The following is a 14,662-nucleotide window of genomic DNA, read 5'->3' on the forward strand; positions in this document are numbered from 1 at the left end:
CATTTCGATAGAAGTTTTTACTTACACTTAATTTTATACTTCTTCACACTGCAAATTTCAACTGCTTACTTGCTCTCTCTTGAAGCCGTTCTTAAAGTGTACAGATGGAATAAAACAAAAATAAATATAAATGTTAAAACCTTGTTTGCATAAGAAACAGTGTGGCCACACGTTTTGAATAACTTCTAACATAGATTTTTTTTATTTTTGGACAATGGGATCGACCACTGTGCAGAGTTACAAAAGAGAGCCTCAATATCAGGCAGAATTCATGAGAATGCACAGAATTCATGAGGATACTATAGTTGAAGTGGTGAGAAGCTACTAGGTTTATCCTGTTCTCGGAGCTCGACCACCGCCCATAGCACCGGAGAAGAGAGATACCTCCCATGGCAGGCCAGGGTAGTATTAACCCAACTGAGATCAGGCAAGTGCCGCCGCCTCAATTCCTACCCCGTCAACTTTACGCTTGTCCTGGTAAACCTACCCTTCTCACCACCAGTTCACTCTGCACGCATCCCATTCTCGCAGAGTTCCTCGATCAAAGTGTAGAACACAATGGATGAAACTACATTAAAAACTGTCACAACAACAATAACAACAAAAATTCATTTTAGTGCCCACCAATATGGAAAATGCTATAGGGTATTTAGATTACAGTCTGTACTTTAAAGAAACATCGAGAAATATACCGAAACTAAGTGGCGAGTTCGAGTTTGGTGTCGGTTTCCACCTCTGTCCTCTGTAGTGGCCACGGGTTAAAGAACCATTAAAGACTTAAGATTTTAACCTAACTTTTTTAAAAATGTAACATATACGAGGGCAGTTCGGAAACTTCTTAGCCTAACACAAAAAGCGCGGTATAAACAGAAAAAAGTTAAGTGCTTTTTTTGGAAACTTCCATCTCTGTTATGAACACATGTTAAATTGTGTTTCGATATGGCAACTCTTTCATATAGAAACAGGTGTTCAAAAAAGACGCATCCGCAATTTTTTACGATGGAAAGATTAGAAATGCGTGCTGTCATTAAATATTTACATAAAAAAGAAATTCATAATGATATGGTGAATGTGTTAGGTGAAAGTGCTCCTTCATATGCAACAGTAAAAAATTGGGTTACGTGGTCGTACAAGCATTGAAGACGAATCACGTAGTGGACGTCCAAAAACAGCAACAACAACAGAAATTGTAGCCAAAGTGATGTGTGTGAAGATACATTCGAATTTAAAATTGCGGCAGAGGCCTTAGCCGAGACACAAACCAGCACCTTCAAAGCAATTTTTTTTTAAATTAAATTCGAATTTAGTTTTACAAATTTATCATTTTTTTGGAAACGCTAAGAATTTTTAAATGGAATTTGATAGAATTCGTTAAAGACGGTCGTAAGTATCCTTAATTCGAACAAATTTCATCACAAAAATAACTTAGAAACCGGCAAAATTAAAATTTTGTTTATCAAAAAAGGGACCATTCGGGGTTCGGGATTCCAAAAAATAATTTCATTAGAAAAGTATTTCAGAAAGCGGAAAATTGAAAAATATTTTCCGACTGAATTAACATCAACGGGGCCACTGTGCGAAAACCGTTCGGGTTCCAAGACGAAACTACCACCATTGGATAGGTCTTAAGGCGTACTATTCAAATTCAAAGTATTTTAGAAAGCGGAAAATTTGTAAATTATTATTCCGGTTATTTTGCACATCTGTGACCACTGTGCCAAAACCGTTGGGGGTTCCAGCTTTCATAGCCACGAAAGTCTTCATTAGAAAAGTATTTGTGAAAAGCGCAAATTTGAAGATACTTTTTCAACAAATTTTTACAACGGAGCCCACTGTGCCAAAACTAAGCCGCGTGCGGTATGGAGACTAGGTTCATTGGAAAGGGCTAGAGCTCTGCTTTAATACCCAAAAAAAGTCTTCACTATATATAAATATAACAAGTTTTTTAAGTTCTATTTAAATGTTATGGAAACTTTTCTATATATTGTCAATATTCTTTTTTGTATACACACATGAACTTTTTTCTGATTCAACCACGAAATTAATTGATACACTTAATTATTTAATTGAAAGGTCTTAAATCACGAAAATTACATTAAAGATATACTTGATTAAAAAATTAATTGATTTCATTAGCAAATTTCAATTAATTTTTTAATTGATTCAATTGAAAATTTAATTGATGTTGATTGCAAAACTCAATTAATTTTTTCATTAAAAACGTAACTATATTCAATTACATTCTTAACTGACTTAGTGTTTTTAATTTGATTAAAAAATTGTTTGTTTGAAATAAATTTTTAGTTAAAAATTAAAAAAAAAAAACATCACTTTTTTAATTACTTAGTTCCAAGTTTGATTAAAAAGTTAATTGTATCAAAAAGTTTTTTATTTAAAAATTGTAATGTTATTAACTTTTTGATTCCATATTGATTTAAAGTTAATTGTATCAATTAATTTATTAATTGAAAATATTTCAACTTCTATCAAATGTGTTGGTGATATTTTTTTCTGTGTAGGACTCACATTATTGGAGCAGGTGATATTTATCAATAAACTTTTCTGTTCACTGCGTTTGAATGCGAAGAAGTAAAATTTTGCAATACTTTTACAAGAGAAAATATTGCAAATTTAATTGCTCCAATCAATTTTTAATTATAATTTTTTCTATCGCGAAAATGATAATATCAATCATCTATAACAACTAAAAAATTAGTTGTTTCAACTAAATTCTGTAATAGATTTTTATTTTAATTAAATAAATAATGAAATCAATTAAATTGTGATGAAATAGATTTTAAATTAAATTATTAATTAAAACTTTAAAATATATTGGTTGTATTTTTGCTGTGTGATGAAGAGCCACCGTGGTGCAATGGTTAGCATGCCCGCCTTGCATACACAAGGTCGTGGGTTCGATTCCTGCTACGACCGAACACCAAAAAGTTTTTCAGCGGTGGATTATCCTACCTCAGTAATGCTGGTGACATTTCTGAGGGTTTCAAAGCTTCTCTAAGTGGTTTCACCGGAATGTGGAACGCCGTTCGGACTCGGCTATAAAAAGGAGGTCCCTTGTCATTGAGCTTAACATGGAATCGGGCAGCACTCAGTGATAAGAGAGAAGTTCACCACTGTGGTATCACAATGGACTGAATAGTCTAAGTGAGCCTGATACATCGGGCTGCCACATAACCTAACCTAACCTAAGATTTTGTTGATTCGCAGTTGATTCGCAAATTCAATTAAATCCATTGGTTCAATTAAAAGTGTAATTGATTAAGATCGCAAAACACAATCTTTTCACTGAAGCAATTTTTTATTAATTCATTTAATTTTTTTATTGAAATTGCTGGCATAAGGAAACAGATAGCATCAATCACAGAATTAATTAGAAATTAAAAAATTAAATTAATTAATTCGGAATTTACAATCAATTGTAGAGTTAATTCAATTAATTTTTAAACTAAGCCAATAAACTGCTTATTGTATCAGAACTAAAAATTAATTAATTATATCTTTATGACTCTTTTATCGGAACGACCATTTTTCATATTCAGCATCCGTCTGTGGAACTCTCTACCATCGAATTTGCAAACAATTAAATAATTTCTTAAACTCTCAGTAATTCTTATTAATTTATAATTTTTTATATATTATTGTACTTATTTATACATACACTTTTTCTTTTGTTAATTTAGTTTATTTTTCATTGTTTTGTGACAAAATTACATTCTGTATCACAACTTGAAACTAGTACTGTCACTTATGAGATGTAAATCTTGTTGTGCTGGTTTTTCAAATAAAATAAATAAAAAACAATAAAAAACAATAAAATAAATTACACATTTATAATATTTTAACTAAAAAAATAATAGTATTTTTTAATTGGATCAATTAATTTCGTGATAAAAAAAAACAAAAATTTTTGTACAAAAACCTAAAATTATTTAAATATATATTGCAACCCAGTATTTCTAAATTTTCGATTATATTTTGCATTGAAAATATTTTTTATTCAATAAAAATTGTAATTTGTATTTTAAGTTTAATCATTTTCTTTTTTAATTTTGTAATTAATTGGGTTTTCAACTTTTTAATTGGAAATATTTTAGAAATATTTTTTCTGTGCAAGCATTTCACTTTAAGGTTTCTTGTAATTTCATAACAGTGCATACACAGAAAAAATACCACCAAAATATTTCCAACTATACTTTTACTAGAATTAAAAAACAATATTCAATTAAAAATTTAATTGCTTCAACAAATTTTTAAATTGAAATAAAAATCAATCACAAAAATTGATTGTATCATTTAATGTTTTAATTGGAACAATTAATTTTTTAATTGATACTATCATTTCAATGATTTAAGACATTTCAATTAAAAATTAATTGGATCAATTACTTTTGTGATTGAAGACAAAAAATATTTTTTTCCCTGTATGACTGAATATAAGATGCGTTTCCCGATTACAATTGTGGTTGGAGTTTTTTCTGGAATTTGTGAATATGAAAATATTTATACAGAAACTACAATAATTATTTCTACAAAATTTTCAATTTTTTTCTGATTCAATCTTGAAATTAATTTATCCAATTAATGTTCTAATTGAAATTGATTCAAACACGATAGTATCAATCACAAAATAAATTTGGAATAAAAAATATTATTGGTTAAAAAGTAATTGTTTTCTTGGCGCTTTCACTTAATTTTTAATTGCTTCAATTAAAAATTTGATTGATTTTGGTAGAAAACTCATTTTTTTACTTGAAACAATCAATTGATTAATTTTCTATTATTTATTTATAATTATTTCACCACTCGAAGAAATATTTTTTGCAATTGTTTAAGAGTTTATATTTTCTTATGAAATTTTCGACTATATTTATTATTATATAATCGGCTTAAATTATTTAATGAACTGCCAATTGAATTAAAAAAAGAAACAAACATACATTCCTTAAAAAACTATCTGCAAAAGGGTAAAACAATAAATTCAGAGTACTGCGAGGGAGGTTGGGAAACTTCTTAGCCTATCAATGAAAGAGAATAGTTAGTTTTTCAAAAATAGTTTTATTTTTCAATATAATCTCCTGAAACTTCAATAGACTTAGTCCAACGCTTTTCTAGCAATTCTATCCCTTGATTAAAATAGTTTTTCTCAAGGCCTTCAAAATAGTGGTTTACAACTGTAATTGCATCTTCATTTGAGGTAAAACGCTAGCCAGCAAGGAATTTTTATAGATTTGGAAACATGTAAAAGTCACTGGGAGCTAAATCAGGAGAATAAGGTGGATGGTCAAGCAACTCGTACTTTAATTCGTTGATTTTAGCCATTGTTAAAACACTCTTGTGCGCTGGTGCGTTGTCTTGGTGAAAAATTATTTTTTTGTGTTGTAAGCCAGGACGTTTTTCTCGAATTTGTACATTTAATTGATCCAAAAGGTTGCAATAGTACTCTGAATTTATTGTTTTGCCCTTTTGCAGACAGTCAATCAATAAAATACCTTTGAAGTCCCAAAAAACCGTTGCCATAACCTTACCAGCCGATTGAATTGTTTTTGCCTTCTTTGGGGCACTTCCGCCAGCTTCAGTCCATTGTTTGACTTGTTCTTTTGTCTCTGGAGTATAGTGGTGGAACTATGGCTCAAATCCTTTTAATTTCGCTTAAAACGATCCAAATGGCCTCTTTGCATTTATGGGCATCTGCAGATTTCAAGGCTTCTTCATACGTCTGTGGTTCTCTTTCTTCCATTACAGACAGAAATATTTCATCTATATTTATCTTCTTCTTTGGCTTCTGACGCAAATTATACCTTGTACGTTCGTCTCTGGCAACATGGTTATTAACTTGAACCGGGTTATTAACTTGAACCGATGACGTTGATGCTTCAGTTTCACCCGCTTCATCCGCTTCAGTCCAGCATTCCGATCTTTCAATTTAAATATCTGAGTATGTTTCAATATCCAAATTTTGTTCATCGCCTTGACGAAACTGTCTCCCTTGAACATTTGACTGTGGCAAAGTTTCATCATGATTCGTAGTATTTTGTCATTTTTTCATCATGTTCAATATTTATTTTGAGCTCATCTACAAGGATCTCATTTTGTTCTCCCTCTATTGGTACATCCAATTCATTGCAAAACATCACGTCTCTATAAATTTCAATACGTCTCTCCTTTTCAAAATATATACGTACACCTTTAACATTATCATCGTAACCAACAAAAACTCCTTTCTTGCTCTTAGGATCCCATTTCTTTCTTGTTTGTTTAGCAATATGTGCAAATATTTCTGTTCCGAACACTTTGATATCTTGTATTTTTATATTAAACGGTTTGTCATATCACAATTCAAAAGGTGACTTGCTTTTAATTAAACTAGGTCCTGTGCGGCTTAGCATATACACCACATGATGCACAGCTTCATCCCAAAGTATTTTATTTAAATTCTTTGAGTGTAATAAAGTTCTAGGCAACTCTACAACAGTTCGTATTTCTCTTTCCGCTGACCCATTCTGTTCAGGCGTGTATGCAACAGTCTTCTGGTGCTCTATGCCATATTTCTTGAATATTAACTCAACACTTTTATTGACAAATTCCGTCTGTTCTAAAGTTCTTTATGGTGAGTTTCAAATTTTTGATTTTATTAAGGAAATCCGTTATACATTCAAAAACATCATTTTGTGTGTTTAGGAAGTATACCCATTTAAAGCGAGAAAAATCATCTTTCAAAAGTAAGAAATATTTCGATCCACCAAGATAAAATTTCCATAGGTGCACAAATATCGGCATGAATGAGCTCTTCCGAAAGAGTTGCTCGGTTGGTACTTGAATTAAATTGTAGTCGATGTTGTTTACCCAAACAACAACCTTCACATATTTCCCTTTGTTCATCAATATATTTAATATTACTTGCCTTCAACAATTCCGTAACATGTGCGTTATTTTGATGAACTAGACGTTGGTGCCACAATTTTATTGATTCCTTGTCTTTGGTTTGATTTTCAGAATCTGCCACAAAATTGTTACTCTTCTTCTGTAACATCTTCACATTCAATTCAAAAAGATTACCTTTGCGATAACCCAAAGCCTCTATTCTGCCATTTCTGGTAAACTTGCAAATTTCATTGTTTGATTGAATATGATATCCTTTATTCAAGGCTGAGGTTGCAGAAATCAAGTTTACCTTAAGATTTGGGACGAACAGAACATTTTCAAAAAATCTTTTTCGGTATCCTTGTTCCCCTTATATTAAAACATCAATATTGCCTTCTCCAACGGCATCTAGAGTTGTCTCCAATTTTTATCTTTGAAGGCTCTTGGAAAAATGTAAAACTTGAAAACCATTCTCGATTTGATGTCATATGCTCTGATGCACCATAATCTATTATCCACTTAACTTCAGAATTCGAAGCATTTTGCTCATTGGTCATAAAAGCATTGGATTTAGCCTTATTGTTATGTTTTCCGTAACCAGATTTTTTCCACAAGGGACAATCTTTTTTCCAATGTCCTTCTTAGTTGCATTTGCATGGGCAAAAACAGATAAAGAAAAGGCTAGTGTCTTTGCCAAACATCTGGCTACCATCTTTTCAAAAAAACCTACAACAAGCCTTGGATATGTTAACTATATTTACCAAGAATCAATACCGAAGGTAACTATACAAGAAATACTCCTGGAAATAAAGAACCTACGTAAAAATAAATCTCCCGGCTTTGATTTGATCAGTGGTGATATCCTAAAACAACTTCCTATAAAAGCAATAGCCAAAATTACGAAAATATTCCACGCTGTTATACGTTTAAAATATGTGCCAACAATTTGGAAAGTCGCCGAAGTTATAATGATTCCTAAACCAGGCAAAGATCTGAACGAAGCCAGTTCATATAGACCGATAGCGTTATTACCATTGATAGGTAAATTGTTTGAAAAAGTTATAAGTAATCGCCTAAACTCATTTATAGAGCGAAGAGACATAATACCAAGTCATCAATTTGGCTTCCGTAAAGGTCATTCCACAATAGAACAAATACACCGAATAACAAGCGACATTGAAGAAGCTTTTGAAAGACACGAGGTATGTTCGGCTGTGTTCTTAGACATATCCCATGCATTTGACGGAGTAGTGCATTCTTCGTTAAAACATAAACTTAAATCCATTCTTCCAAAAAGCTACTGCAAATTACTAGAGTCATATCTAGATGATCGATTCTTTCGTGTGGAACAAGGAAATGAGTATTCTGAAATGTATCCAATCTACTCCGGAGTTCCACAGGGTAGTATACTGGGTCCACTTCTGTACTTATTATACACATATGATCTACCATGTTGTGAAGAATGTACAATAGGTACATTTGCCGACGACACTGTCATACTTGCAAAAGGAAATACAAATCAAAGATCATCTGAAAAACTACAAAATGCTCTGGCAGTAATTGACACATGGACAGAAAAATGGGGGTTAAATTTGAATAGCTCCAAATCCGTGCACATAGATTTTACAAACAGAAGAACAAACTACAATCCTATATACATTAGAGACAAACAGGTACCTAAGGCAACCTCTGCGAAATATCTTGGGATGACACTAGATGCAAAACTTAATTGGAAAGACTATGTGGAAAACAAGAAAAAAGCTTTAGAGATGAAATATAGAGAGTTAAATTGGTTGATTGGGATAAAATCAGCTTTATCTGTGCAAAACAAACTTATGATCTATAATCAGATCCTAAAACCTATATGGGCATATGGTATCCAATTGTGGGGGATGCGCAAGTGACAGTACCATTGAAAGTATTCAAATACTGCAAAACAAAATACTAAGGCGAATAGTAAATGCACCCTGGTTTATACGTAACAGCGACCTTCATAGGGACCTGAAGATGAATACAGTCAAAGAAGAAATTCAGCAAATAGCAGAAAAATATGAAGTGAAGCTTCAAAATCATACAAATCCGGAAATTCCAAAATTGCTTGAGGCAGATATCACACGAAGACTTAATCGCTACAAACTTTTTGATTTGAGAAGGCGCTTTACACAGCACAATGTGTTCTAATACACTAGCTGCTTAGTATTCCTTATTTTATTAAAAAAAAACTACTAGTTAGTCTTCATATAACGGACTAGTTGTAGTGTTATATTTAAGCAAATTTGTAATGTTTAAAAAAAAAATAAATAAAAAAAAAAATTGAAACACTTACCAGGTTTCTTGTTTTCCTTGGTCTTGCCTTGCCATTGTCTCTTCATTTGGAGAGCCTTTGACTCAATATTGTCACGATTCATACGGGACTGTTCTAACATAAGCCGATTCGTTAAATTTTTTAAATTGCGTTTTTCTTCGGCATATGACTCCCATGCAGTTACAAAATGATTATAAGTAGCTGGCAACGTCATAAGCACATTAGTTATTATCATATTCTCGGAAAGTGGGTCACCTAAATTTTTTAACCGATCTGCAATCTCTTCAATTCTTGCAATGTGTGTCTCAATTAGAGGTCTGCACAATTCCAGTTGTAAATGCAGAGTACACGTGTACTTGCTACATGAGTACATCTATTTGAAAGAGTCGCAAAACTATTGGTACACATTTTGATGAACACCAAAAGCCACGAGTAACTTCTTGTTGCTACTCTGATGTCTTCACTACCAACAAACACATATTCCTCTTTCTCTCTTATTGAAGTGTACTCAGAGTGATCACGTCGAGTATGTTGCGAGAACAAAACTTCATAGAGTACTCCATGTACCAAGTGCAGTTTCAGAAATACAAAAAAACAGTTAATCTCCATAATATATGTTTTGGTTTATTATAAAGAACGGCAAACGTTAAGGTAAGTGTGTGACATACATAAATATATGAAATATGTGATATACATACATATCTATGATTAATAATAATGGAAAGTTTTGCTTCGCACATAACTGAGAAATACTTGTGGTACCACGTGAAGTAAAGAGAATCCATGTTGTACTTTTTCTCAAGTACTTAAATTTTTATTGTTCCTTTTTTTCGGAACACATATTGTTTCGGATAAGTACTTGGTGGTATTTGACAAGCAAGTGTTCTCTTCACTTCACTACTTGCGCTCTGAGAGAAAGACAGTGTATGTACTATATTCGACAGCGAATTGCATACATGTAGTGAAAAGTTATTCGATGCAGACCTCTAGTCTCAATGTTATCATCTGGTCGTTTTTGAATTTCATAAAACTGTTGCTGTAACAAATGTACACTTACTTCTGATTGACTTTCGTGAATTGCTGTAAGTTTGCCCCACATTTCTTTAGATTCCTTGCAACACATCACATATTTGATAATAGCATTATCTACAGATGATATTATTACCCTTTGCGCCTTGATATCTGTTCGCTCCCAGTTCTGCTAATCGTTATTGCCGTTCCCGTCACCAGCATTAACGACCGGTTTTCTATAAGAACCATCTACAACCTTGAAGAGATCCATTGATTTCAGAACAATACATATCTGGAACTTCCAAGTAATTTCTCGATTTTGAAATCTTCCATATTTGATGTCCTTAAATTGAACTTCTGGCAATAAAATTTCTCTTCAGCGACTTAAAAAAAATCACAAATGTTCTTTTTATTCAAACCGGGCCCATAACCAGTTAAGAAAAACGAATTAAGAAAAAAAAACGTCTTTATTGAAAAATGGTTTTAAAACAGAATAAAAAATAGTTTCCACAGAAACCATACAATATCCAAAGTTATTTGAAAAACCTACTTGGTTACAAAAAATAATATTAAGTAACATTTCCATCAACAGATAGAAAACATGGAAATTAATTAGTTTAGTCCTACTAACATAGGATATTACTCTTTTGAAGAAGCAATTACTGACTACCTACAAGTAACTACATTCAACGTACGAATAAAAATATTTCCTTTATTGTATATTGTATTGTGTAATATAATAATAATTTTTTGAAATAAAGTACTGACTTTTTTTGAAAATTATAGTGACAAACAGTTTATTTGAAAGCAATTTTTAATATAGGTTTCCCAAAAACTTGTTCATTTTTCCGGATAGCAGGAATATTTTGAATGAGTGTAAGTACATTCTTCCCACAGCATAGTTATAATGAACTAAAATACGATGCAATACATAAACTAATTTATACGAAAATCATGAACTTATCTACATGAAAAAAATCTTTGCCGCCAAATCATGGTCATTCTTACTATGGGTTAGTTCATTTTTCATAAACAATAGTAAACTTTTTTCGCTGTATGTTTAAAATGGTCATGGTTTGGCGCCATGACCATGCAGTTAAAAAGTATAACAGGCCATTCAGTTTTCCTGTTATTAACTTTGAGGAAATCTCAAAATGTGGAGTACAATTTAGTTCAATTTTCCTACGAGATAGTTCATTCTTGCTATAAAACAGTTTACTTTTTTTCGCTGTACTTTTTGTCACATTGAAGAAAATTTATTTATTTTAATAGTATTTTTATATCATCATTATATTAAATGTTCATTTAATATAATACATTTCATGAACTACAATAAAGTTATATCGGCTATAAAATGTTGCGTTGCCTTCTTTCAGAGGATAGTATTGCATATGTAACACATCTCAAAAATTTCAGCCGCAATGTGAGGTTTCTTAAAAACTGTTTTTCATTTTAGGTTATGAGAGATAATTTAAATGTTTATCAGCAAAAGTTACCGCCCAACGTTCATGTGGGCAATGCATTGGAAAAGTATAACCAACAATTGGAACACCTACCAAGCTATATAGAAATTACAAAACCACGCTCGAATCCTTTTGTGTGAGTATTATATTTTGACGCCATGCTTCCTGCTGATATAATTGTCATCCATTCTCTATTCTAGTTTTGAGGCCAAGGTGGATCCTTTTCCAACCATACACACATTTGTAAAATGCAACTACAATGATCCCAAGTTGACCATACAAATTCGTTGTATGCATGATGATTCAAATCAATCGATTTTGGACGCTACTAGTTTACAGTCATCATTTGATATTGACTTTGACAATCCGATGGCGTGGCAGGATATACCAATAAGCCAGCAACAAAAGACTAAAGTACTTCATAAGCAAGACGTGAAAGGAGTAAGGCGAAATACCAACATTGAAAATCAACTTTCCAGTCATTATAACCACCCCATTGAAAACCTTAACTCAACTACAGATTCTCTAACATCTTTAGAGAAGGATATGTCAAGTCAATCTGAGAATGATTTGTATGTAGTAACCCATGTCAAGTCTCCTGATCATTTCTATATTCAAAAGCATAGCAATTTGGATAAAATCAGAAAATTATCCGATGAACATCGCGATTGTGGATATGGTGATCGTATTCCCAAAAACATTACCGTTGGCTGTTACTATATGGCCTATCATAAGAACGATAAGCAATGGTACCGTGGTGTATTGAAGAAATTTCTTCCTAATGACGTCTATAAAGTTTTCCTCATGGATATCGGAAACAACGTGGAAATATCCAGTAAACAGTATGTTAATATAAGCCAATAATGAGAATATTTTTTTAAGGTTTATTCCATTTATTTAGACTATCTGATCTTCATCAAACCCATTGGAATATACCTTTGGCCGCTTTGCGATGCGCCATAGCGGACATATTACCAGCTGACAATCGTTGGTCGGATGATGCTCGAAGCTTTCTCATCGAACTAGTACAGAAGTAAGTATAGTATATATTGACATTGGAACTATATGAATAAATCCCAGTTGTGAGAAATTCATTGGTGAAATTAACAAGAAATGTTTCGCTAAAATGTGCTTCATTTATGAGTCCTATTTTGCGCTTACATGAGTGCCGATCTATATGTATGAAGAAGCGCATAATTCGTAGCTAAATCAAACGATATAAACGAAAAAGGATCGAAAAACTGAAAATAACGGGCTATTCATCAAATGTACATGAAAATATTATTTTGTAAACTGGTGTAATAAATTAGTCAGAATCAAGTGAGAGAAGGAATCATCCTAACACGCCAAGAAAAGTTATATATACATCAAATACTTTATCGGTTTTTGCAATTGTCTTATTTATGTGTGTTTAATGTTTGTAGAATCTACATGATTTGGCGATAAAATGCAATGCCGTTATAAAACTATTTACGCTCTCTAAGAATTACTGGAACAACCGACCTCTCCACTAGACTTCGACACTGCAACGAACCTCAGAATGTTAGTTTTTTACACCTCATCCGATCCTCCGCAAAACTACGAAACTAATACTCACATTATAGAGTGCAACTAAGTAAGCGAAATTGGTAAGCTTCGGGTCTGAAATGAAGTTCGATTATTTACAAAAGTTTGGCTTCGGCAAAAGCATACTTTAGTGCAACTTGGTAAGCGAGTGTGGTTGCACTAAATACTGAATTTGTCAAAATCAGCACTTGTTTCATATTCCTTCAAGTGTTTTCTTTCGAAGTTTTTATGCTTAATAACGTCAAACTTAATACATGAAAATATGTTGAAATTTGCGTCGAATAAACAGCGCCGAAAATTACTGTTTACAGTATATAGGGATCTTTTTTACTGTTTCCAAAATTATGAATAATTTTTCCTGGGAATGTTTAGATTGAAGCAATAAAAGAGAGTAGCTGACACAAAGTGTTACCAATTCAAACGACAGTACGTGTTTTGTAGCAGCATAGTTTGTATTGATTCAAATGACAAAAATGTATGAAAGTAATCCAAATTTAAGCATCCATTCATATGTGTTCGATATGACAAATTTTTTGAATGTTTCTGAGACCTGTATCATAATTTTAATTCCATAGGAACACCGGTTAACAGAATTCAGTTCCATATCCTGAAATCGGATATTGAATTTGGGAATTTCGGTTAATTGCGAAAACCGGGTTTTCAGTTTTCTGTATTTCAATGAATTTTCTAACTGCTTTGCCATATTTTTCTTCTGAAAGTGGAACTTTTTCTTGAAAGGTACCGAAAAACAACACCACTGTCTATACAAGGATTTCGCATTTTTCGATAAAACTTCAAACTTATCTCAAAATTCCTTCGGACCAGCCAAACTGTCAACAGGAAATACTATTTTGTTCGCAAAGCAATTCTTAAAACAAGTTGGGTTTATGGGCCGACGTAGTGCTTTAGCACTACTACCGTCATATATCGCTCTAATTCTTCCTGAGTTTTTTTCGGCAAAAATTAAAGCAATATTGTTTTATTATCTGCCTAGAAGAAAAGAGAAGTCATTAAGGTTTTGTAAAAATAAGAAGAAAAAATATCAAACTTTTCTCATGACTTGACGTGTTTCTATGTCTTCTTATACCATCAACTGGCACGCAACATGCAACAATTTTATATTCCCCGATTTTTTTTTAAATTGAATGGAAATTAATAAACATATGTTAGACCATTGCTAATGGCGATAGCTTAGAAATAAAAAACAAACATTTTTTCTCCAAAAAGAAATATGTTTATGCTTAATCTTTAAAAGCTATTTATTCGGATCTAGACATTATTAATGTTAATTTATTTGCAAATTAACATAAATAATGTCTAGATCCGAATAAATAGCTTTTAAAGATAAAATAATGTCTAGATTCGAATAAATAGCTGATAAAGATATGATTAGATCTCTCAATTTTTACACCCAAAGAAAAATATTTTCCTCCAGATT

The 14,662-nt window shown here is 32.1% G+C and overlaps 1 protein-coding gene across 2 annotated transcripts in view; it reads left to right on the top strand.

The window, feature by feature from the left end:
• The window catches only part of qin (tudor domain-containing protein qin), a 663,334-nt gene that overhangs the window by 401,765 nt on the left and 246,907 nt on the right, over positions 1-14,662 (top strand). For both annotated transcript variants that reach the window (XM_075291196.1, XM_075291197.1), the window contains exons 5-7: positions 11,652-11,794; positions 11,859-12,500; positions 12,560-12,691. In XM_075291196.1, the coding sequence (XP_075147311.1) occupies positions 11,652-11,794; positions 11,859-12,500; positions 12,560-12,691 (917 nt within the window). The remainder of the gene's footprint in view (positions 1-11,651; positions 11,795-11,858; positions 12,501-12,559; positions 12,692-14,662) is intronic.

Source organism: Haematobia irritans, chromosome 1, assembly GCF_050003625.1.
Source record: "Haematobia irritans isolate KBUSLIRL chromosome 1, ASM5000362v1, whole genome shotgun sequence".
In the NCBI taxonomy this organism is placed as follows: Eukaryota; Metazoa; Arthropoda; class Insecta; order Diptera; family Muscidae; genus Haematobia; species Haematobia irritans.